The 21431-nt window shown below is 44.1% G+C and overlaps 1 protein-coding gene across 1 annotated transcript in view; it reads right to left on the minus strand.

Moving 5' to 3' along the window:
• The window catches only part of ADCY8 (adenylate cyclase 8), a 196475-nt gene that overhangs the window by 34695 nt on the left and 140349 nt on the right, over positions 1 to 21431 (minus strand). Inside the window, exons 10-12 of the mRNA XM_031690382.2 lie at positions 15572 to 15773; positions 13419 to 13508; positions 3395 to 3567 (exon numbers count right to left, since the gene is read on the minus strand). Coding sequence (XP_031546242.1) covers positions 3395 to 3567; positions 13419 to 13508; positions 15572 to 15773 — 465 coding nt within the window. The remainder of the gene's footprint in view (positions 1 to 3394; positions 3568 to 13418; positions 13509 to 15571; positions 15774 to 21431) is intronic.

Here is a 21431-nt window from a genome sequence, read left to right on the forward strand (position 1 = left end):
TTTGGTAAACAGCACCTGGTTTCCCATGGCAGGAATGTGGGCTACAGGGGTGACCTATGGCGTTGGAGGAGATAAGACTGGAGAAGTCAGTGGGACTCCAGACAGAGTTTTGAAGTTCTTGACAAACAGGTAGAACTTCTAGCTCCTTAGAGGCAACAGGGAGCACCTTAGGAAGATTTTAAGAAGGATAATGAGTTGGCCAAATGGCTTTGATGGCATTGAGGAGGGTGGACGGAGAGCAGAGGCTGGGACGTCACTTAGGGTACTGCAGTCCAGAGATGAGAGAAAGGATATTTCTAGAATAGCAGTTTTTGTGGTATAGAAGGAGTCATGTCCGATGATAATTGTTAGTATTAATCAAGTGCCTATTTTATGCCAGGCCCTGTGCTAAGTTTCCATGATCACAGTTGATCTCTCATCTGTTACTACAACATAGGAACCATTATTATCCCCACTTTACGGATGGGAAAACAGGGTTAGAGAGTTGTCACTTGTACCTAATTTGCACACAGCTGGCTGATGATGGAGCTGGGATTTGAACATAGGTAGTTCAGTTCCTAAGCTTGTACTCACAAGTGTCATGATATAGTCTTCACTACAAGGGATGCTGAAGAGGATGCATCTCTAGGGACTAATAAGATATTGGGAGTGAGGGTGCCCCACCTGTTTTGGGCTCAGTGTCATAGGGGGTTGTCGTGGAGAGGGCCTCAGGGGCAGAGGGAGAATCTGTGGTATTTGGGATCATCTCAGTGTGGAAGCAGACAGGCTGCCCTGCGCAAGGTTCTCTGTACTTTCCCAGGTGCCTGACCCCCAGGAGCAACCAGCAGAAATGCCCTGAACCAACGTGGGCTCCTAGAGGGCTGGCTAAATCCCAGCAGCACGAGCAGGCCGGGGCTGCCAAAGGGCCACGCAGTGACTGCTGACCTGCTGATTTATAATGCAGCTGAGAGGGAAGGGCCGGACGAGCTCTTCCACGCCTTCTTAATTTAATTCTGTTGATAGCAGAGTGTGAGTCAATACAAGATGAACTGATGATTGACCTTGAGCTAGGAAGAAACTGAGAAAGGCACTTGAACGTCAGCAGCAGTGGATCTGGGATTACGCTTACTTTCACAATCCTACTTAATAATTTAACTGTAAGTGTTTCCTTAACACCTCAAGACAGAATTTAGAACTAAACCTCTCTCCTAAAAAGGAGGGAGGGGACAGGAATGAACAGATATTGGTCACCTACCCTGTGCCAGGCATATCAGAGCCTCACACAGCCCCATAGCAGTTTAGTTATTCCATTTCACTGAGATCCAGAGATGGGAGGGGAATTTCTAATTCAAGAGAGTCTGGATCTGAAGCCAAAGCCCTGGTTTGCTCCATTAATGCTCCATTAATACAGTGTTTCCCTTGGAATGAATAGATTTTAGATGGGTTAGTCTTTATTTTGCCACAAAGGTGGCCTATTTTGTTCATACATGTCTTTGCCTCCTTTTGTGCTGGTTTCTGCTTGTCCGTGGGACATCTGCTGCCACTAACTAGTTTACCTAATTTGAAACTGTTTCAGCTTTCTCTGAACCCTGGGCATATGGTGAGAGATTCTTCACCTTCATCTATGAGAGATGTATGCAGTGTTTAGAAAGATGGACTTTGGAGGCAGAAAGACTTGATCTAGAATCCACAACTGTTACCTACGGGCTGTGTGCACCTGGGTAACTGTCAAATCTCTCTGAGACTATGTCCCTCAGATTGTTGCTGTGAAGGTTAAATAGGGCAATGGATGTAAAGTGAATGATGCATATGCAAAGCAGACACAAATTATTCATATCTAGCATTTATAAAGAACCTTTGTAAAACCTGTAAGAATAAGGCAAACCACCTAATAGAAACGCAGGCAAAAGGTATGACCTGGAAGTTTACCGAAAATGGTCAATCAACAACAATAAAGAGATACACAAACTTATTACTCACGATCAAGGAACTATTAATGAAAGCGATGAGACAAAATTCTCACTCATAAATTCAATGAGAATTACAAGGACTGCTGCTTATTAAAAGAGAAACTGTTCCCACTTTGTTGGAGAGCCATTTGGCAATATTTTAAAAAGTGGGAAATGAAGATACAATCCAGCAAATGTGCTCTTAGATATAAACCCCAGGAGACATGTTCAATGATGATCACAGAGGCATTGATAACCTTCTAAAAGGTCAAAGGATAAATATATTTTGGTGTGTTCATATTGTATAACATGTACATACAACAGCTAAAAGGAATTAGACCTGTAGAAATGAGCCTAGATGGATCTAAAAAGATAAATGTTGCATTACAACACAAGAATTTTATAAATAATTTATGAATACAGACATAACTAATTATATGTAAAACACAGAGATGGGAAGGATATGTGTTAAGTGCATTTGATGTTGACTCTTGGGAGGAGGGCAAAAGAACAAGTTGGGGAAGGGAACTTCAACAACATCTGCAATGCTTTATACCTTTAAAAATGCCGAAGTAAGCACAACTAATTCTTAGCATTATTTATTTCGATGGGTTGGTTCATAGATGCTCACGTTATTAGCATCAGACATATTTTCTGAGGCTTCTTGAACTAACTTGACTTCCTCTTTCTCTCAGATGTTGGCACTTGTTCTGGTCTCAGTGAGACCTATGTGCTTCCTACCCCCGAGGCCGATCAGCCACACGCTCAGTGTCTGGCTCCTCCCACCACTTCCAACTCAGATGAAGCTCCACCAGGCAGGTGTGGGGTCAGCTTTACCCCGGGACTGTGGAAGGGGCCAGGAGACGTCACCAGGAAGCACATCCGGGGCGTGAACTGCGACCAGTGGGAGAAAGGAGAGGGAAGAGGCCAGCAGATTCCTCTCCCCTCCTCCATTTGAGATGCTTTTCCTTACCTCACCGCCTACCTAGAGATATTCCAATTGGCCAAATGAGCGCATCCTCCAAGGCACCAGCTGAATCTCTTTGCAGTTCATTCTGGTCAGCACAATATGGCATTAACTCGTATTTACCTCCCACCCTCTTCTTCACTTCTCTTTTCCCTGACTTCTGCTGCCCTGGGTTTGCACTTCATGCTTGCCTCGGGCTCTGTTATCTAAGGAATCTAGGCTAAGATATTCTTTTTTTGTATTTTTCTGTATTTCAAAAATAACAAAATGCAGGGAAGATAGTAAGTACTCCATGCACAGTGTCTGCTATTATTAGTATTGCTACAGACAAATTAGAGTCAAACCCTCCAGTTTTGGAGCTATTGAGATTGAACAGACCATCCATTATTACATTTGGCCGCACCTAAGCTGTGATTTAGTCCAAAATTTAATGGATTACTTAATCCGTCATGCAAATACATGATGAAACTGAAAACTAGGGATTTGACTGGGCACTTACTCTCCACTGTGGTTCAGGCTGTCGTAGCGCAGAAACAGCCCTGCATAGATGGTCTCAGTCAGCAGGGCATAGATAGCGATCATAATCAGCAGCACAGCCAGCTTCAGGACAGAATTAAGTCGGAGAAAAACCGCACAGGTCACCATGGCCAGCACCCCCGTGAAGACGAAGTACTGGAAACAGAGACGGTAGATGGTCAAATTCAGTAGGAATGTGGGAGGGTCATCCTCCTAGTCATGAATGCCAGTCAGTCTCCTAATACAGATGTTTACTGAGCATCTCCGTTTGGAAGTCTCAGGCCATCCCCAAACTCCAACTCCTCAAATTCAACTCCCATGTTGAACTCATCATTTCCGTAGCACCTCCCCAAATCTCTGTTCCCTAACTTCGGGGAACCATTTGCACCATTCCTCAAGCCAGAAAACTTGATCTCATCTTTGCTGTCTTTCTTTCCCCCACATTCCACAGCCGGGTCATCCTAAGTCTGTAGATTTTACTTTCTTAATAAATCTCACATCCATCTACTTGTCTCCCTCTACTTTGTTTCTGTTTTAGCTTTCACCTATAGTTTTGAAACCATTTTCTGGTAGCTCTATCTGCTTCTAGCTCTCAATCCCCACTAAATACACACTCTTATTCCCTATCCAGTATTTCCAAGACACAGATCTGATCACGTTACTCCCTAACTTGAAGTGTTTTCATTGCTCTCTGTTCCCCCCAATTATGTTCTCCATCCTGCACAGCAAAACCCTCGAGGCCATCATATATGGATTTCCTTTCACTTTCCAAACCCCACCTTATGGTCTAGCCTCACTGTCTACTTGCTGTCTCCCACAGCGCTTTCCCCACTCTCCTGTGCCTTGGCGTTTTGTATCTTGTGTCCTGTTGCTCAAATCTCATCAGGTAACTAAGGATTACTCCTCTGGTGTTTCTCCTGTGAGAAGCCTTCATGCATCTCTCCAGGTGCTTCCGGACATGGCCTCATTCCTCCATAGCATACATCACCACCCAGCTTAATATCTGCCACCCTGTGTTAGAAGCAGCCGCTCAGTGGGCCAGTTTGGAACCACTCAAGGGCTGTAATGTTGGAGTGGCCCCTATATGTCAGTCCACGCAGGTGGATTTCAGCCTTCTATAGGGAGCGCCTCTGCCCATTCCCTTATAGAAGAATCCCACAGTGTCCTTCTGGATGGTAGGTTTGGAATCTGACTATCTAGCAGGAAAAAAAGGATAAAACTCGCATCATCAAAGTCCCGCTTGGTGGTGGTACTTCTGATGTTTATACACGTCTTCTCTTGCAGTTTTCAAAGTAACTGATCAAGAAGGGAATCATAATTTCCATTTTATAGGGGAAGCAACTGAGTCTCATAGAGCTTAAGCAAATGGTTCAAATTCTCATAACTAGAACATTGCCCCTAGGATATCTGGATACAACCTGCCCATGTGAATGTAATTCTGGTGGGCATATAGGGCTTAATAATTTAAAAAATCCATTCCAGCCCTGTTATGTATGGCTCCTTCCAGAAACTGGTTGTCATCTCTCTCTTATTACATGAAGAGACAATTTCTGTGAGGGGCAGGGGAAATGGGTAAGAATTTCCGGAAATCCCCGAGCAACTACTGAATCACTGATTTCTTAAGCCAACTGACTCATTTGTGTCTACTTTCAACAAGGGCAGTGATACCAACAAATGTGGACAGCACCCTGACTGAGTTGCCCCTGAGGGCAAAGGACAAGTGCCATCATGGTGCACGGGGTTGACCCAGAAATGAGTAAGGCACTGCCCTGCCTTTAAGGAGCCTGGTGTCTGGGGCATCCTTTACTTTTGTTTCTTCCTATCCTAATAAATCCAATTGTGTCCTTGTCTCCAATGGAATGATAAGCTTTCTTCATCTCTCCTGAAAGATCTTCCCTTGGCAAGATTGTTTGGTAACTTGTCCTGATGCCTCTGTGCAGGAAGCTGTGAGTGAAGTGAGAAGACAATAACTAGTTCATTTTTCAGAGTTTATCTTTTTTCTATCCAGAGAAACTCCCAAGATCTTCCATTTTAACAAATGGAGGAAAGAGGAATCGATCTGAGGGGACCTGTCTCATTGTTACTTGCATCACAAGCAAAGGTCATGCATAGCTTTGCCAATGCAAATCATGAATCACTTATAAGGTCAAAAGCCATGAGATGATTGTTCCCTTGAGCAAAAACCTAAGAGGGCACAACAGCTAAATATTAGAAATATAATAAACATTTATTGCATGGCTGTTGTAATCAAAGCATGGTGCTAGGCACTGGGAATTCAAGGAAATGGCCCAAGCCTGAAGGAAGTCAAGGTCTAAACTGTGAATGAGACGTGGAAACATCAACAGTAACAAAGTGTTAAGTGGAGCAATATCTGATTGTTTGCTTGAAACAAGCATTTTATAAGCTAAAGCAGGCATTTAGGACCTGCTGGGCACCAAGCATGGTGCCAGGCTGGAAGGTGCCACCTGAATGTCAGGACATGGTCATAATTTTCATAAATTACCATGGCAGTATGAACACATTTTCATCTTAGAAGAAACAGAAAGAAGAATTTTACACAATGATGACTCAAAGAAGATCTTGAGCATCTGTCCACACCAATCACATCCACTGGAGTGTCTGTAGCCATTTGGTTGTGGCCCAGATCCTACAGCATTGTGAACTCACAGAACAAGAAGGAGTCACTGTCATTCAAAGAAAGGATCCAAACTTGCTGATTCATACAGAACCTAATTCTTAGCTATTATAAGTCTTGGTACCAGCAGCACTGTGAAGGCACACAGGCCAACAACAGAGGCTGCTCTGCTTCTCCCTGAGTCCTGACTCCCCTCACGGTCCAGGAATGAGGTTGTCATGAACCTGGGGCCACCACAGGTGCCAGGTGGAGGTAACTGACCTGACTCTCCAAGCTGCTTACTGGATTGTGTTAGGTAGGGGAAAGGGGGCATTTTGAGTGTGCTTGGGGCTCTGGTACAATCTTACTGTGTTTTGTCTTATTTTAGACCCTGCTTTCCATGGTTGACCTTTTTTTTTCCATACTAGGGGAAAAATAATGAATGCTCTCTAGTTCATTGTAGCTATTAACTCGGATCTGTCAAAACTGCGTTTAAATTCCATAAGTAGATGTGCTGTTTACATCTGACTTGAGCTGAGGACAGATGGACTCTTGTGGTTATTTCCTAGAAGGGACTACAGTCTCAGTCAAAATTTTAACTTCATACTAATTCACAAGAAGACATACTTATGTTAATGACATCTACATTATAACTATGAAGCAAAACCTAATCAATGAGCAGGCAAATAGCTATTTCTTATGGAAAGGCATCACTTCATAATTTAGAAAAATAAATAAAACAATGATGCTTTTCTTGACAATGCTTATAGGTCAATTCAACATAGTCAACTTGGGGGACTATGTGCTCATCTCAACCATGATTCTTTAACAACTGAGCTCAGACACCTACACATTATCTTCAGAGTCTATTTTTGAAAAATACCAGAAATGCAATCTCTCTGTATTTGCTGCCTAAACGGTGATGTCCAGCCAGATAACTCATCTTGGTGACTTCTAAAAATCAAATGTGTTCCCAGAGGGTAATGATTTGACATTGTTGAACATACCTAGGAAGCAGATGTTGTCAGCTAAGAACAAGTAGCAAAGAGGAACGTGGTGGCCTTGTTGGACTACTCCCTTGACCTGGGCAACAACTGAGGGTCTGGAAGGATCTGGATCCCTGAGAGTGATCCAACTCAAGGTGGTCACCATTTTGTAAATAATTAGTGAGGCCAGAAGATTGATATTGCTATGAAACTGTGGCTTGCTCAGATTTTTAGTACACATGATTATGTAGGTAATCTCATGTTTTAGAGCACAAAGCCTTGTGCATTTAAAAAAAAATTGTTACATCTGTATCTTCTTCCTTAAACTCAAACCTCTACTTGGACAGGCACTATTTACTCTTAGTTACCAAAGCCTTTAAGAAAGAGAGGGAGAGAAGAAAGAAACTAACATTTATTGAGTGTTTCATGTATATTATCTCTATCTGTCATCCAAATAATCTCACAAGATATTAACAATTCCATTATACAGATGAGGAAACTGAGGCTCAGAGAGGTTAGTGACTTGCCCAAGGCTACTCAGCTAGTAAATGGCAGAAGAGTGCTTTCTCGTTCTATTTCACCACACAGCCTTTACCATTCAGACCTATTCTGTCTCCCATGCACAATTAATGTCCTTAAAGACTTGGAATCTAAGCTTCAGTGAGACAGGACTTGTTGGTTTTTGGATAACATTGTGTTATTATAGCTTTTGGCTCTTTGTTGGGAAAGGCAATTCCAAAAATTAATTATCATTTGGGGAAAAAAACAAAATGATCTCCTCTATGTATTTAGCCATAACATAAAACTGGCTCAGTGTAGGAGCCAAATGAGCTTATACAACATCCCTCTGTTCAACTAGAAAACATTCTGAAATGACAGTGGAGCGATTTGACAATTTCTTTGAGCTATTCTTTGTTTGAATTATTTGGTGGTGGGTCTATCTCTGTGGAAGTTTGGGAAAATCTAATTTTATCCTGAATACCAGCTGGGGATTTTAGACCACAGTGAATACATTTTCCTCCAAAATCATTCAGGGTTCTGATTCTTACCTGAGGAGTTAACCAGAGAAATGAAGGCAAGAGTTTAGGGAGGCACTAATTTTTACAGCCACTTTTGGAATTTAAAAAATCTGCTTATTTGCTTTATTACCACTGATTGACTCTTAATTGTTTCTTTTCCTCTTTTTTTGCTCCTTCTTGCTTTTTTTCCCTTTTGTCTTCCTTTTTAAAGTCCCCTTCTTTCTTCCTTCCTCTTTGTCATCATCATCATAATGACTGATGTTTAATGAGCATCTATTATGCACAAGAAATGGTAGTAAATGTACATATGCATTTTTTTTCAAAGTCTCATGATAACCCTGTGACGTATCCACAGTCATTATCCCCAGTGTGGAAATGAGGCTCAGAGCTTGAGTAACTTGCTCAAGACCACAGTTATAAGCATCGGAGCTGGAATTTAAGTCAAAATTTTCTGACTGCCGGTTTCTGACAGACCCTCTGTAATTCTGCTCCTCACTTTTCTCTGTCTGTCTTTCTGACTCCTCTTTTGTGCTCGGTTTTAAAGATAGCTTTATTGAGTTATGAGTGTCCTACAATCAACTGTGTAGATCTAATGCATACCTTTGAAAAGATTCAGTATTTGTACACATCTGTGAAGCCATCACCATCAAGAAAAGGAACACTTACACAAGTTTCATTGTGTCCCTTTATAATTTCCCTCCCACATCCTTACCCCTCCTCCCCACGCAACTACTGACTTTTTTCTGTTACTGTGTATCAGTTTGCATCTTCTAGAGTTTTAAATCAATGGGACCATACAAGTGCATACTGTCTTTGTTTTGTTTATTTCCCTTAGCGTAATGATCTTGGGATTCATCCACGTTATTGCACATCTGTCAATAGATCATTCCCTTCTACTGATGGGTAGTAGTTCAACAGATGAATATTCCACAGTTTGTTTATCCTTTCATCTACTTACAGACATTTGGGTTGTTTCTAGTTTTCGGCTTTACAGGAAGGTTGTTATGAACATTCTTTTCCAATACACAAATATAACTTTTTCATATTTTCTAATATAAAACATTTCTCATTATTTTTTCCAAACAAAAAGTTTATTACGCAACAAGACGCTTGATTTGAAGGGAAAATTATCTAGGATTCATTTCTTTTAGAGTAATTTATCCCTACTCAAAGACCAATTGCCTCGTATGTTTATTTCATTATCTGATTGGATTTACTTTCATTCTTGTAACACAAAAAATAAACATTTGGATCTAAAAAAAGAAGAAGTGTCTTCGTAGACTTTTGGTCTTACTTTTAAGAATTTTTTTAAGGAAGAATTAGAGCAGCATATAATTTAGGGATAATTATTGCACATTACTGAAGCGAGACCCTTCTGATTGCTCTGCCTAATGTCCCATGAACTATGATGTTTTCCAGTCTGGCTGGTGGGAGAAGTCACTCTTCCCAGCCCCGTGTGGGCACCAGGCACCAATCCTTTCAGACGGTTCTTTCCCAAGCATAGTGTAGTTTCCTCACTGACTGGACCCTCTGCAGATCTCTGAGTTTTTCTGTCTCTGCAACTTTTCTTCTCTCTAGTCATGTGTCCTGCAAAGTCTAGCCATGTTGGTCTCCCCAGATTCTCACCTCTATCGCCTCAAATCAGGGATTGAACTAGTTTCTATCTGGATTCTCCCAACCTGAACCACATCTAAAACTTCTCTTAAAGCAAGATGATGTTCAAGCAATCAAAAGACTCGCTTCATTTACTTCCTGTCTTTCAGGGATCACTGTCCTTCAATACCTGATGCCCTGTGTCTTGAAAACGATTGTTTCATATATTTTGTTTGTTTGTTTTTAGTTGTTTCAGGTGGGAAGGCAAATCTTATCTCTGCTACTCCATTGGAAATAAATTTAAGAAAAATTATTAAACAGATTGAAGGCTCTGTCCTGTGCTGCGCCCTTTGGGTAATATTAAATAACTATACAATATTGTCTTTTCTCCTTAGAGCAATTTATAAATTTGAAGGGTTGGAAGACTGTCTCAGCTAGATAAATAAATTATAGAAAGGATGGAGTGTGAGTACTAAGAAGATGCCTTAAGGGCATGTGAGATGGCAGGAAATAATCTGAAGGGATTTGGTCCACCAAAGAACTCATTTTGAAAAGGAGAAGCTTGAAGCTGAGTAGGACCTGAATACATGGCGGAGAAATGGGAGAAAGCGCCGGGATACAAAGACAGAGATGATTACAGCTCTGGGGAAAATTGGCTCTCAGGGATCCTTTAAAACCATAGCATACTCTGACTGCTCCTGCAAGTCCAGCTGACTATTGATTCAAATGTGCCAGAGCAAGTAATAAAGGGGCTTGATTGTAAAACGAAGCTCTCCCCATTGAGCTTCCTGAGAACCACATTCTGGTGCTTGAGATAATGATACTCTGGGTTTGCACATGTGACTGTCATTCACTTTACAAACCTGTGCCTCTTCGCTCCCCTAGACTGCTTCTCAAATCATAGCCAGAATTTAGCTTTCTTCACTGTCCTTTCCGGAATTGTTACTCTTTTTTTTGGTAATTGGCAAGCTCCAGTTTAGAAATAAATTGTACTTTGTAGCATATATTATAACCGATTCTTATGTTTATTTCACATCATCCAGAATAATATGCTTCTGGACTGACAATCATTTATCATGGGGTGAGGTAGAGACGTCTGGTATACAGGTGAGGGAACCAAGGCTCACAGAGATGAAATGATTTGCGTGAGGACACACACTTGTGAGTGAGGGGAGGTGGCTGTGTAGATTAAGTCTTTTAGAAGGTTTGAATATCTGATTCATCCTAGTTTGGTAGACAAATCCTTAGGTAGAGAAGCGCAGTCACATAGAACAGGACAGCAAATGGTAGGTCAAACCAGGTTGCTGTAGCAGCTGGTGGTGGAAAGAGCCCAGATGCCCATCTTTTAGACCAGTGGGATTCCTGCACCCGAGGGAATGTCAGGAGCTGGGGAACTTTGTCTGTCAAGGGCCAGACAGTAAGTATCTTTGGCTTAATGGGCCACACTACCTCTGTTGCAACTACTCAGATCTGCTGGTAAATTAGTATAAATGCAGCCATAGACATTGCTAATAAGTGGGTGTGTTTGTGCCCCAAGAAAACTTTATCTACAAAACAAGTGGCAGGCACAATTTGGCCTGTGGCCATAGTTTGCTGACCCCTGGGCAAGATGATACTTTGGAGGAGATAAATATTAAACCTCTGATTCATTTATTTTATCTCACTTTTTAACATTTCTCTTTAATGAGTATGTTTCCTAATGTACATGATCTATTAGCACAGTGGTAGAGGTAGGTAATTGATAGGTAAACAGGCTCAAAACCTTTTCACTTGGTAAGTAAATCATGGCTGACACTTAATCAGCAGTTATTTTGTGCCATGTGTTGTGGCTCTGAACACTTTTCATGGATTAATTCACTTAATCCTCACAACCACCCATGAGGAAGGTATTGCTTTCAGCCTCATTTTGCAGTTAAGGAAATAGAGGTCACAGGGATGAAGCTATGTGATCCTAAAGCTTACCTACCACTTTCTTAGGACTGGGAAATCCGTGAGTGCTGTGGCCCTGAGTTTGGGAGTTCAAGTCTGGGGCCAAAGGTACATAGATCTGTTGATTTAGAGGCTCAGTTTGATTTAGAGGCTCAGTTTAATATTTCACAAACACCAACTTCATGTCAGACCACATGTTAGAAACTCAACGCTTGCCAACTCATCTAGGTGGGCACAGTGAGGACATGATATTCCTTCACTCTACGGTCACCATGTGAAGAAGGTACTGTTTTTCCCACTTTACAGATGAGGAAGCTGAGGTTCAGAGAGAGTATGAACTGACTCAAGATTCCACTGCTAGCAAGTGAAAGGGTTCATTTGGGAGTGAAATCCAGCTTTTGCCTAACTCTAAATATCTGATTCTTGGCTGACTTACTGCTGCTTGGGACACTCCTCATGCCCTCCAAACCAAGAAGTTCTCAGGGAGCTGGCGTCCCACAGAGTCCACAAAATCGGAGCTCACTCATTATTGGTGGGAGGAGGGGCCAGAGCACATGGTCTGCCCCACGCAGCCCTGAAACCAGAGCTAGTCTCGTCCTGCCCAGGACTTCCGTGAGAAGAGCCTAGTTCCTCCCTAGGGACTGAGACCAGATTCAGAACTATGAGCTCAAGAAGAAGTCAGATATGGTTTGAACTGTAATAACAAGTCTCGATAACTGAAGTAGGAAGGAAAAGGCAGAAAGAAGGAAGGATGAAAAGAAGTGAAAAAGAATGGAGGGCAGGCAGGAGCGGCACTGAGCAAGGTCCCTCCTGAGCCTTAGCGTCATTACCTGTGAAGCGGAGCCGGTAAGAGCGTCCGCCCGCGCGTCTCGAGGACGGAATGACGCTGCGCCTGTCAGGTAGTGCTCTGTGCTGGGGGGTCAGGGGTGGGCTTTCTTTCCACTTCAGAACATTTCTCAGACCAATCCTGGGGCCGGGGTGAGGTAACAGAGAACCTTTCCCCACCGCATGTTGGAAGGGTGCTTAGAGAACAAAAATGTACCCAGGGACCTCAGGGCATGGGATTGGCTGGACTTTGCTGGGACATCGCAGCTGTCTTCCTGCTTGACCCAGAACTTATGTCCCAGTACGTGAAGGTCTGGGTCATGGCTTACCAGAGCTGAAGATGGTCCTTTGCCTGATCCCATAGGCTGACCCCACGGCCCAGGGCCAGACTAGCGGCCGTGTGGCCGAGAGAGGGTCAGACTTACAATATGATGCTGAGTGTCATGTCGGGACACCTCCTGAGTCTGTTTCTCTGGGCACTTTCTGTATCATTTTCATTTACGTTTAGTTGTTTACTGCATTTGTGATTTACTAGCTTCCTTCCTTCTCCATCTCCTTCTTTCCTTCCTCCATTCCTTCCCTCTTTCCTTCCTTCCTTGCTTCGTTTCTTTTCCAATGCAGCAAACTCTGTTTGAGCAATAACTCTGTGCTCTGCCCTATATTGGAGACAACAGCGTATTCTGCTGTAGGATTTTAAGATGCGTTGGGGGAAATGAGAAGCGAGGAGGACGCAAAGGGAAAGAAGAAAATCGGTAGAGGAGAAAGTGGAGAAGGAAGAATGGGAGGAGGAAGGATAAGAGAGAGAGAAATGGGAAAGAGAGGTGGTGGAGGGAGCAAGAAAGAGGCAGAAGAAAAGCAAAAGATACGGTCGAGAAGGAAGGGTACAAAGGGGAGGAAGAGGAAAAGGAGGAAGAGGCAGAGGAGGGAAAACAGGCCTCTGGAGGGCTAGAATGTCTAAGGCCCTTCAGCCAGCCCTGCTGCTGTGGGGCTGGCGAGGTTCCTAGGCCCCAGCCTCGCCAAGGGGAGCCCGGGAATAAATACCTCTGGGTAGGAGCAGATATCTGTAAACACAGCTGAGGAATTGAAAGTCAGGTTCTTCAAGGGTATCGACTTGTCAAAATCACACCACAGCTGCGGATTAAGAAAAAGAAAGAACAACAAGAAACAAACAAACAAACAAAAAACACAGGAGCAACAAAGTCAGTGTGAGCTGGAGACGGGTTAGTGTGCTGTCTTGCTGGGCTTCAGCAAGTGCCTGGGGCAGACCTGGCCCTCGAGGGGCTTGGTTTCAGAATGAAGTGCCAGCTGGAATCTTCCTTTCTAACGCTGGCTCAGACAAAACATTTGCAAGCCACTCATGAGACCAGGCTAAGAATGCTCTGTTGGTCCTGTCGTCACGTAGGGTCACTGGTGTGTGCTTGCGGGGCTCAGAAGGGAGAGCCAGATGGCAGGAGAAAAGGTCTGGGGGGACATTCACGTCTGTCTCCACACCAACGGCCGGGAGGACTTGAGGGATCCGAGGGAGTACATTTTCCAGACTCTCAGCCTCGGGATGGTGGGCACTGCCTCGGCTGGGAATGGCTGCAGGAGACTTTGTGGCACTCAGAAAAGGACAGCTACCACCGGCTGAATGCCTCCACTGTGCCAGACACTGTGAACAAAAAGGCCGCACAGCCACGTGGTGATGTAGCTACTACTTTTATCCCCATTTTACAACTGAAAAACATGAAACTCTGAGAAGTAAAGTAACTTGTCCAGGGTCACTGAGCTGGTAAGTGGTGGAGCTGAGATGTGAACGCAGGTCTATCTGACTCCAAAGCCTCTGAACTTCCTTCTGCACCACTGTGGCATGGCTGGCCCCAGAGGTAACCCTGACCTACAGTCACTGGGTTTATCTCCAAATCCTGCACCCCAGAAACATCTGATTGATCAAGACTTGAGATCCTGGCTACAACTCTGCAGTTGGTGATAAACGATCCTAAGTACTTCCCATTTTCAATTGCCATTATCTATAAAATATTCATTAGGTGAGGAATTTAATTAGATTATTATTTCCCTTTTCATTATCCCATAGACCTCTTTACTCCAAGGCCAACCATGGGGCTTGAGCAACATAGACTGGAAGCAATTATTCGGCCAATTTGGACAATGGATTTCAGGCAGTATATGCCCTCAACTCACAGGCTGACAATCATGAGAGTCCACAGTTTGGGTCCCTGAACACTTGGAGACCCTCGCTCAGGCCCAAAAGGCATAGTGATGGTTTCAGCGACAAGATAATGCCTCAGTTAGCCTCCCTCAATGTCCAGAAACTGGAATCAGATAAATCTCTCCTAAAATCTAGATCTCTAAATCATGGACAACACAGAGTATTTGGATATGCACAGAAATGCCTATAGCTACCAAGTTACCATTCTAGAGAGAAAATGAAATCATTAAAGCATGGATCACCAGATTAAAAACCACGATAAATATGGCAGTTGGAGATTCATCTGAGTTCGATGTGTCACATCCAATACGAACTCTTAGAGCGTCATAGGCAAGATGCTCAACCTGCCTGAATTGCAGTTTCCTCATCCGTTACATGGAAACCATAATACCTACCTGTGGCACATAGTAAGTGCTCAGTAAATGACAGCTATTTATTTGCATTCCCCCCCCCCCCCCCCCGTTCCCACTCCCAGAGATACAATTTGGCATACGAGAATGAGCACGAGTCATGGAGTCAGACAGACCTTATCAGCAAGTTATTTCATGTCTCTGAGCCTCAGTTTCCTCAGCCATAAAGTGGGGATAATGAGACTTACCTCACGGGATTTATGTGAGGATAAAATACAAAAAACACAGCTCCTCCATCAGTGCATGGCACACAGCAGGTGGATACTTAATAAATGGCAACTCTTACAGTTGTAATTGACTGGCCACTGACAGTACAGAAACCTGGGGGCGTTTGGAGCTCCTTTAGAGCCAATCACCTCGCCCACTGGGAAAAAAGACAATTTACCACCAGTAAAATGCACAGTTCTGACAGCAGAGCCCTACCTTCCTTCTCTATCCCTAAGCTTGGGGCTGGACCAGGCACGTGAAGGTAACCGGTACCAAGGAAGGCAATGCAAGAAGCTGCAGGTTCCATAAACTCTTAATTCCTGGCTACACACTAGGTACCAAAGGGTTGGTGGGCTTGGAACGCTTACGATATTTAAGATGGCGCCCAGGAAGTTAATCAAGATGGATGCAAAGATGATGACGTTTCTGGCCAAATAGGTCTCATTAATCCAACAGCAAGTTTTCCGGAGGACCAAGGGCAAACACTTATAATCCTCTGCAGTGGTGATGAGGACCAGAGCCGAGTGCAGCATAATCAGGATGGAAAACTGGATGGCCATTGGCATCACCCTGCAGGGAAACACAGAACACTGGGTCACATGACATCAACTGTGTGATCTGCTCTCGCTGAGCAACTCTGGCAATCATGTTCATGATCCCCTTTCCCCACTCCTTGCACCCAATAATTCCTTTAAAGGTCTGTTTGTTCAAGAAAAGGTCTATGAGCAGGAGACTTAAAAAAAATTACACCCATCCCCAGAATATTCTGTCAAGAAACTTTGCAATGAATATCAAGTATTCGGCTTGATGTGTTGCTTCTGCCCAGTTTTTTTTTTCTCTTCTTTTATCCTTCCTCTTCCTCACCAGGCAACTGCTGCCAAGGCAACACACAAGAATATTATCTCGGTACTCTGACTGTGGGAGGGACCCCCATGTCCTTTCCCCTTCAAGGTGGGTTTTAGGAAATACTTTCCCTCTCGGCTGCTCGGATGCAAAGAATGGAACTTAGCATCTCTCCAGGTTGCTTGGTTAGCTAGCGATTACCATGGTTTGCACAGAGTATACCATGTACCATGTGGGACACGGGTAAGTAGAACTCATCATTGCCCAAGGCTTCAACACCACTCCTAAGCATATACCTCGAGCTTCAAAGCTCTGTTCCAAAGCTCTGTCCCATGGCAACTTCTGCCTGTTGGGCACTTCTGTTGGGTGTCAGGCTGTTTCTAGCAACTTGATGATCTGAAACCCCATCTCTGGGGGCATCTGCTTCCTCTCCTCATCAGCCAGTTTATGGCTTCTCTCTTGTTCTCTCTTCTCTGTCCAGCCATTTGTGTCCTCGGCCGGCATCCCTAATTTCTCTACCTCTGCTTCAGCTGGGGAACTGCTGCATGTTAAAAGGTGCCTTCATGGACGTGGTGGAGATTTTATATCCACTCCTTCCTCTACAAAGTGCAGTGTTCCTGTTTGGCTTTAACAGTTTCCACTGGCTGGGGCTCAGTGAGGGTGCGTTTAGTGAATGAAACTGAACCACCTCCTTCTAATGCTACCTCTTCTTATCCTCTTGCCTGAATTTTCCTATTTATTATTAACGACAATCGTGCAAGTAAGGTATTCAGCTCTGATTATGTGCTAGGCAAAATGTTAAGCACTTTATATAGGGTATCTCATTTCCATTCCTCAGAACAAACCTAAGAGGTCTTTTGATCTCTTTTTTTACGTGAAGATTTAAGGATCAGAGAGGAGCACTTCCAAGGGGTTTCTGAGTCGGTAAGTACTGGAGGTAGTATATAAAGTTCACTCTGCTTTGCCACTCTGCTATCCTAGTCATTCTGGTGAGTAATGTGTCTCCCATGTTTGCAATAATCTTTTATGCTTCTGTGGTTTCAACATGATATGTCTTCATTCAACAAGCTTTCTTCCCAAGTAAACACCAGGAGTACCCAGGACCAGAGACACATCTTCCCCATCTTCTAGGAGATCATAATCTACAGGGGAATATGGATACACAAATGACGAAGTATTACATAATATGCTATGATCTATAAAGTGTTATGAACAACCATCATTTAGAAAATTAGAAAGGAAATCAAGAAAGACTTCACAGAAGAGGTGACATTTGGGTTAGATCTTAGAAGTTAGGGAGAAGGATTTTAGGGAGGAAAGGTTGGGGAACGTGAGCAAAGCATCAGAAGAATGGGAGTAACCAGTGTCCTTAGAGTTTTTCAGTAACCCAGGTGGTGAGGTTTGGGACTGGGGAGTATTGGTCCAATAAATCCTGTGCTAGAAAGCTCTGCCTGGAGATAGTGCACTGATATTTAAGATGTTTAATCAGGGAAGGACATGATCAGGCCTGTGTATTTGAAAGACAACCATGGTGGAAGGTGGTGGGAGGCGGTGGGAGGTGGAGAGAAAGTGTTTAGAAGATTAAAATAGTTGAGGCCTGAGTTAAGGGAGGAACATAGGGTAACAGCAGTGGTAACTGGGAGGTTCAGGGAACAATGTGGAGGTAATTTTAACACGTGTTTTATACATGTGCGTGGCGGGGCTTTTGGAAGAGAGAAGTCATTACAAGCGACACTAATGTGATAGCTGTCTTAACTTGGTAAGTGCGGGAAGGAAAGCTAGCTTACAGGGGTTAAGGATGACGAATTTGATTTGGGGCAAGTTGAATTTGGGGTGTTTGTGGATCGTCCAGCTGGAGACACTTAGATGTCTAGGCAGATGCTGTAGAGCTCTGGGTCTGGGGTGAACAGGTGGTGGCTGAAGGTCTGAGAATGAAGGAACCCGCCCAAAGAGGGTGTGCAGAGTAAGAAGGAGGAGGAATAAAGATGAAGCCAGTGGGCTGGAAGAAGAGAAGGTAGCAAAGGAAATCTAGGAAATGCAGTCAGGTACACAGGAGAGCAGGAGGGCATGGCATCATGACAGCCGGGAGGTAAGACATTTACAAGGAGTGAGTGAGGTCAAGCACCATGAGGGCTGGAAAGTGACTCCTCCCACAGCCCAGCTATCATTGTTGGAGGTCTTTCTTTTCTTTCTTTTCTTTCTTTTTAATACTTCATACTTTTGATGTTATGGATCACCTTGATAGGAAATCTCTGCAGCAGGAGTCCCAGATAAGAACAGAAGATCTGTGCAGCAGTGGGTTCCCAGAGGGCTCCAAGCAGATGGGAAACTTCCCCCCAAACAGGCTGGAAAAATACTCCCTGACAACACACCATTATTCCCGGGCACCCAGGGGAGGCCGGTGATGGAGAATGCAGGTGGACTGCTTTGTCAGACACGCCCAGGAGAGAAGGGGCCAATTCTAAACCTGATGCGTCTCAATAATGTGAAGCAGCCACTGAGAACACAAATGCCTTGTTCCAAAGCGAAGGAAGAAGCTGATCAGGCAACGGTGAGTCAGAAAGCAGCTCAGCAGGCGCCTCAGACTCTTCCGCGGGCGGGGCTGCCACCCAGATGGAGTCTGCAGACCTTCTGCAGACCTTCTACAGACCTCCACGCCACGTGCCTGGCCTGGAAGAGCTGCCCTTCGCTCTCGCTGCTGCCTTTTCTCTCTCCGTCTCTCTGTTCCCCACGGGCAATCCTCAAGCACGTGCCCTAAACGCTACACTACCCCTACCCCTGTATTTTCTCAGTTTCCTGGGGGCACCTCCTGTTCATCCTTCAAGGCTCAGCTTTTCTTTGAATTCTTCCAAGACACCTGGCATAAGGCGAAGTATATAGAAAGTGCTCAATAAATGCTCACTGACTTTGGGTTTTTGTGGGGGGAGAAGACTCTGGTTCCCTTCTCACCAGCCTTCACAGGGAGGAGGATTCCCACCCACACTCCCCGCCCCTCTTTCGGCCCCCTTGCTGCATCTTAAATGAGGAGGAAGGGTCAGCCTTACTGGTCAGAGTCCGTCTGGGATGTTCAGTGAACCTGTTCTTAGGGGACAGGTTTGCTGTTAAAGGTCAGTGTTTATGCCAAGTTCAGATTCTCATCCAGACTAAGTCCCTCTAGATCCACTGTGATGGTCGGGAAGCCAGAGTCTTGACCTTCTCTATGGGAAGAGGCTTGGCCATCTCTTCTCCTTGGCCAGACCATCTCTTTCCTAAAGCAAAGAAGCTCAGGTCCCTCCAGGAAGTCCTGATGGGCACGCTCCCAGGTCTGCCTCCCATATTCCTTTGGCACTAATTGGTCTTTCCCAGCATCACAGCAATAAGACCCTACACTAAAGTTTGAAGGTGGAGTCGAGAAGGCAGGCAGAGATCCAAAAGATTCAGGATGGACATCTTGTGGTTTCTTGACATTAGGTGCATTCTGTATTCCAGCTTGTAGCATAGTTTTGCACAGGCAAAGTAAGCATTTCCTTGGAAATGTATGCAACTGATGCTTTGTTGCCCACTTAGCTATTGTGCCATTCTGTATACCTCTGGTGGGGTGTCAGGGGATGCCAGAGGGCTGTGTGGGAGGATGTGCACACAGAACCCACCTGAACCTCTAACAGCTGTTAACTGATCAGCACTTCCTTCTGGGTTTGCTGAAACAAAGGAAAGAGAGGTGCTATGGACTGAATGTGTTCCCCCAAATTTATTTGCTGAATCCTAATGTCCAATGTCCAATGTGATGGTGTTTAGAGGTGGGGGTCTTTGAGAGGTGATTAGGTCATGAGAGTGGAGCCCTCGTGAATGGGATCAGTGCCCTTACAAAGGAGACCCCAGAGATCCCTCAGCCCTTCTGCCATGTGAGGACACAGTGACACGCAAGAGAGACCTCACCAGACACTGAAACTGCCAGTGCCTTAAGCTTGGATTTCCCAGCCTCCAGAACTGGGAGAGACAAGTTTGTGTTGTGATAAGCCACCCAGTCTATGGTGTATATATATATATATATATATATATATATATATATATATATATATATAATTATTTTTTTTAATAGCCTGAACTAGACAGGAGGTGAATGCAGGCGAGAGCAAAGCTTCGTGTGTTCGAACCTAGCTCCGAAACATGCCCAGTAACACACCTTGGGCTAAGTTACTAATTCTTCTGAGCATCATATTTTAATCTGCAAAACCAGAATTTTTAAGTCCACCTCTTAAAGAAGGCTCTGAGGTTAAAGTAATAAAGCAGAATAATGATAAGCACATAATAAGAACTCAAAGAAGCGTGCGTTTTCTTTCTCTGTTCATGGTGAAACCCAGGAAACTAAAGGCATTTTAAAGATTTATGGGAAGAGTATTAATGGCAAGACAGGCTTTCTAAGCAAAAACCGGCACTACGTGTAAGATTCCTCTGGAAATCTCGGCAGCAGCTCCTCAGTGCTCATTTATTTCTGTGCACACAAAAACATTGTAACATTGGACTGCAATTTCTATCTAATTATAGAGCTACTCAGGCGTCCAGGGGTTCTGAGCTTGCTTTTGCATTGTTGGTGTACATAAGAGGCAAGGAAACCTTTCATTTCTGAAATCGAGTCTGAAAAAGAATGGCAAGGGATTTGCAAACAGCTCTATCCAAATTTTTAGACATTAAGTTCTAATTACCCTCTGCAGCTCGCCTGTCTTTAAAACAGGGTCTGGGTCGGTATGACTGGAGGTTTGTGGGGGAGGCACGGATCAGTGGGGATGAGAGAACAGCTTAGAGCAGCTGGGGGTGCAACAGGAAACAGAAACTCAGACCGCACTGAAGGATGACGTTTGTACCACCCTGTAGAATCTGCAAAGAGCCTATGAATCCAATAGTGCATTTGATCTTTGTAGCAACCCTGAAACGTAGGTATTCTTAGCTGCTTCAATAGATGAAAATACAGTGACTCAGGAAGGGGAGGGGAACCAGGATTTATCAAAATGGATATGGGCTCATTTAATTCTTACAGCAACACTGGGAAGTTGGCATTGTTATTTCCATTTTACAGATGAGAAAACTGAGGCTTCAGAGGGTCAAGTACATACACACATCTAGTAAGATGCACAGAGAGTATTAATATCCAGTGTCCCTCCCTCTCTCCCTCCCTCCCTTCCTTCCTTCCTTCTTCCTTTCCTTCTTTCCTCTCTATCCTCTCTTGGCTTCCTCCCTGCCTCTTTTTCCCTTTCCCTCCTACCTCTTCCCTCCCTCCTTCTTTCTTTCCTCCCCTCTTCCCACCTCTCCCATTACCGCGCATGCAGACTTAGCTACACCTTTCTATAATTCCAAACAGTATTTGGTATTTTCTGCTCTTTCCTCAGTTGCCCCTTCTGGGAGAGGGAC

This window comes from Vicugna pacos, chromosome 25 (genome assembly GCF_048564905.1).
Source record: "Vicugna pacos chromosome 25, VicPac4, whole genome shotgun sequence".
In the NCBI taxonomy this organism is placed as follows: domain Eukaryota; kingdom Metazoa; phylum Chordata; class Mammalia; order Artiodactyla; family Camelidae; genus Vicugna; species Vicugna pacos.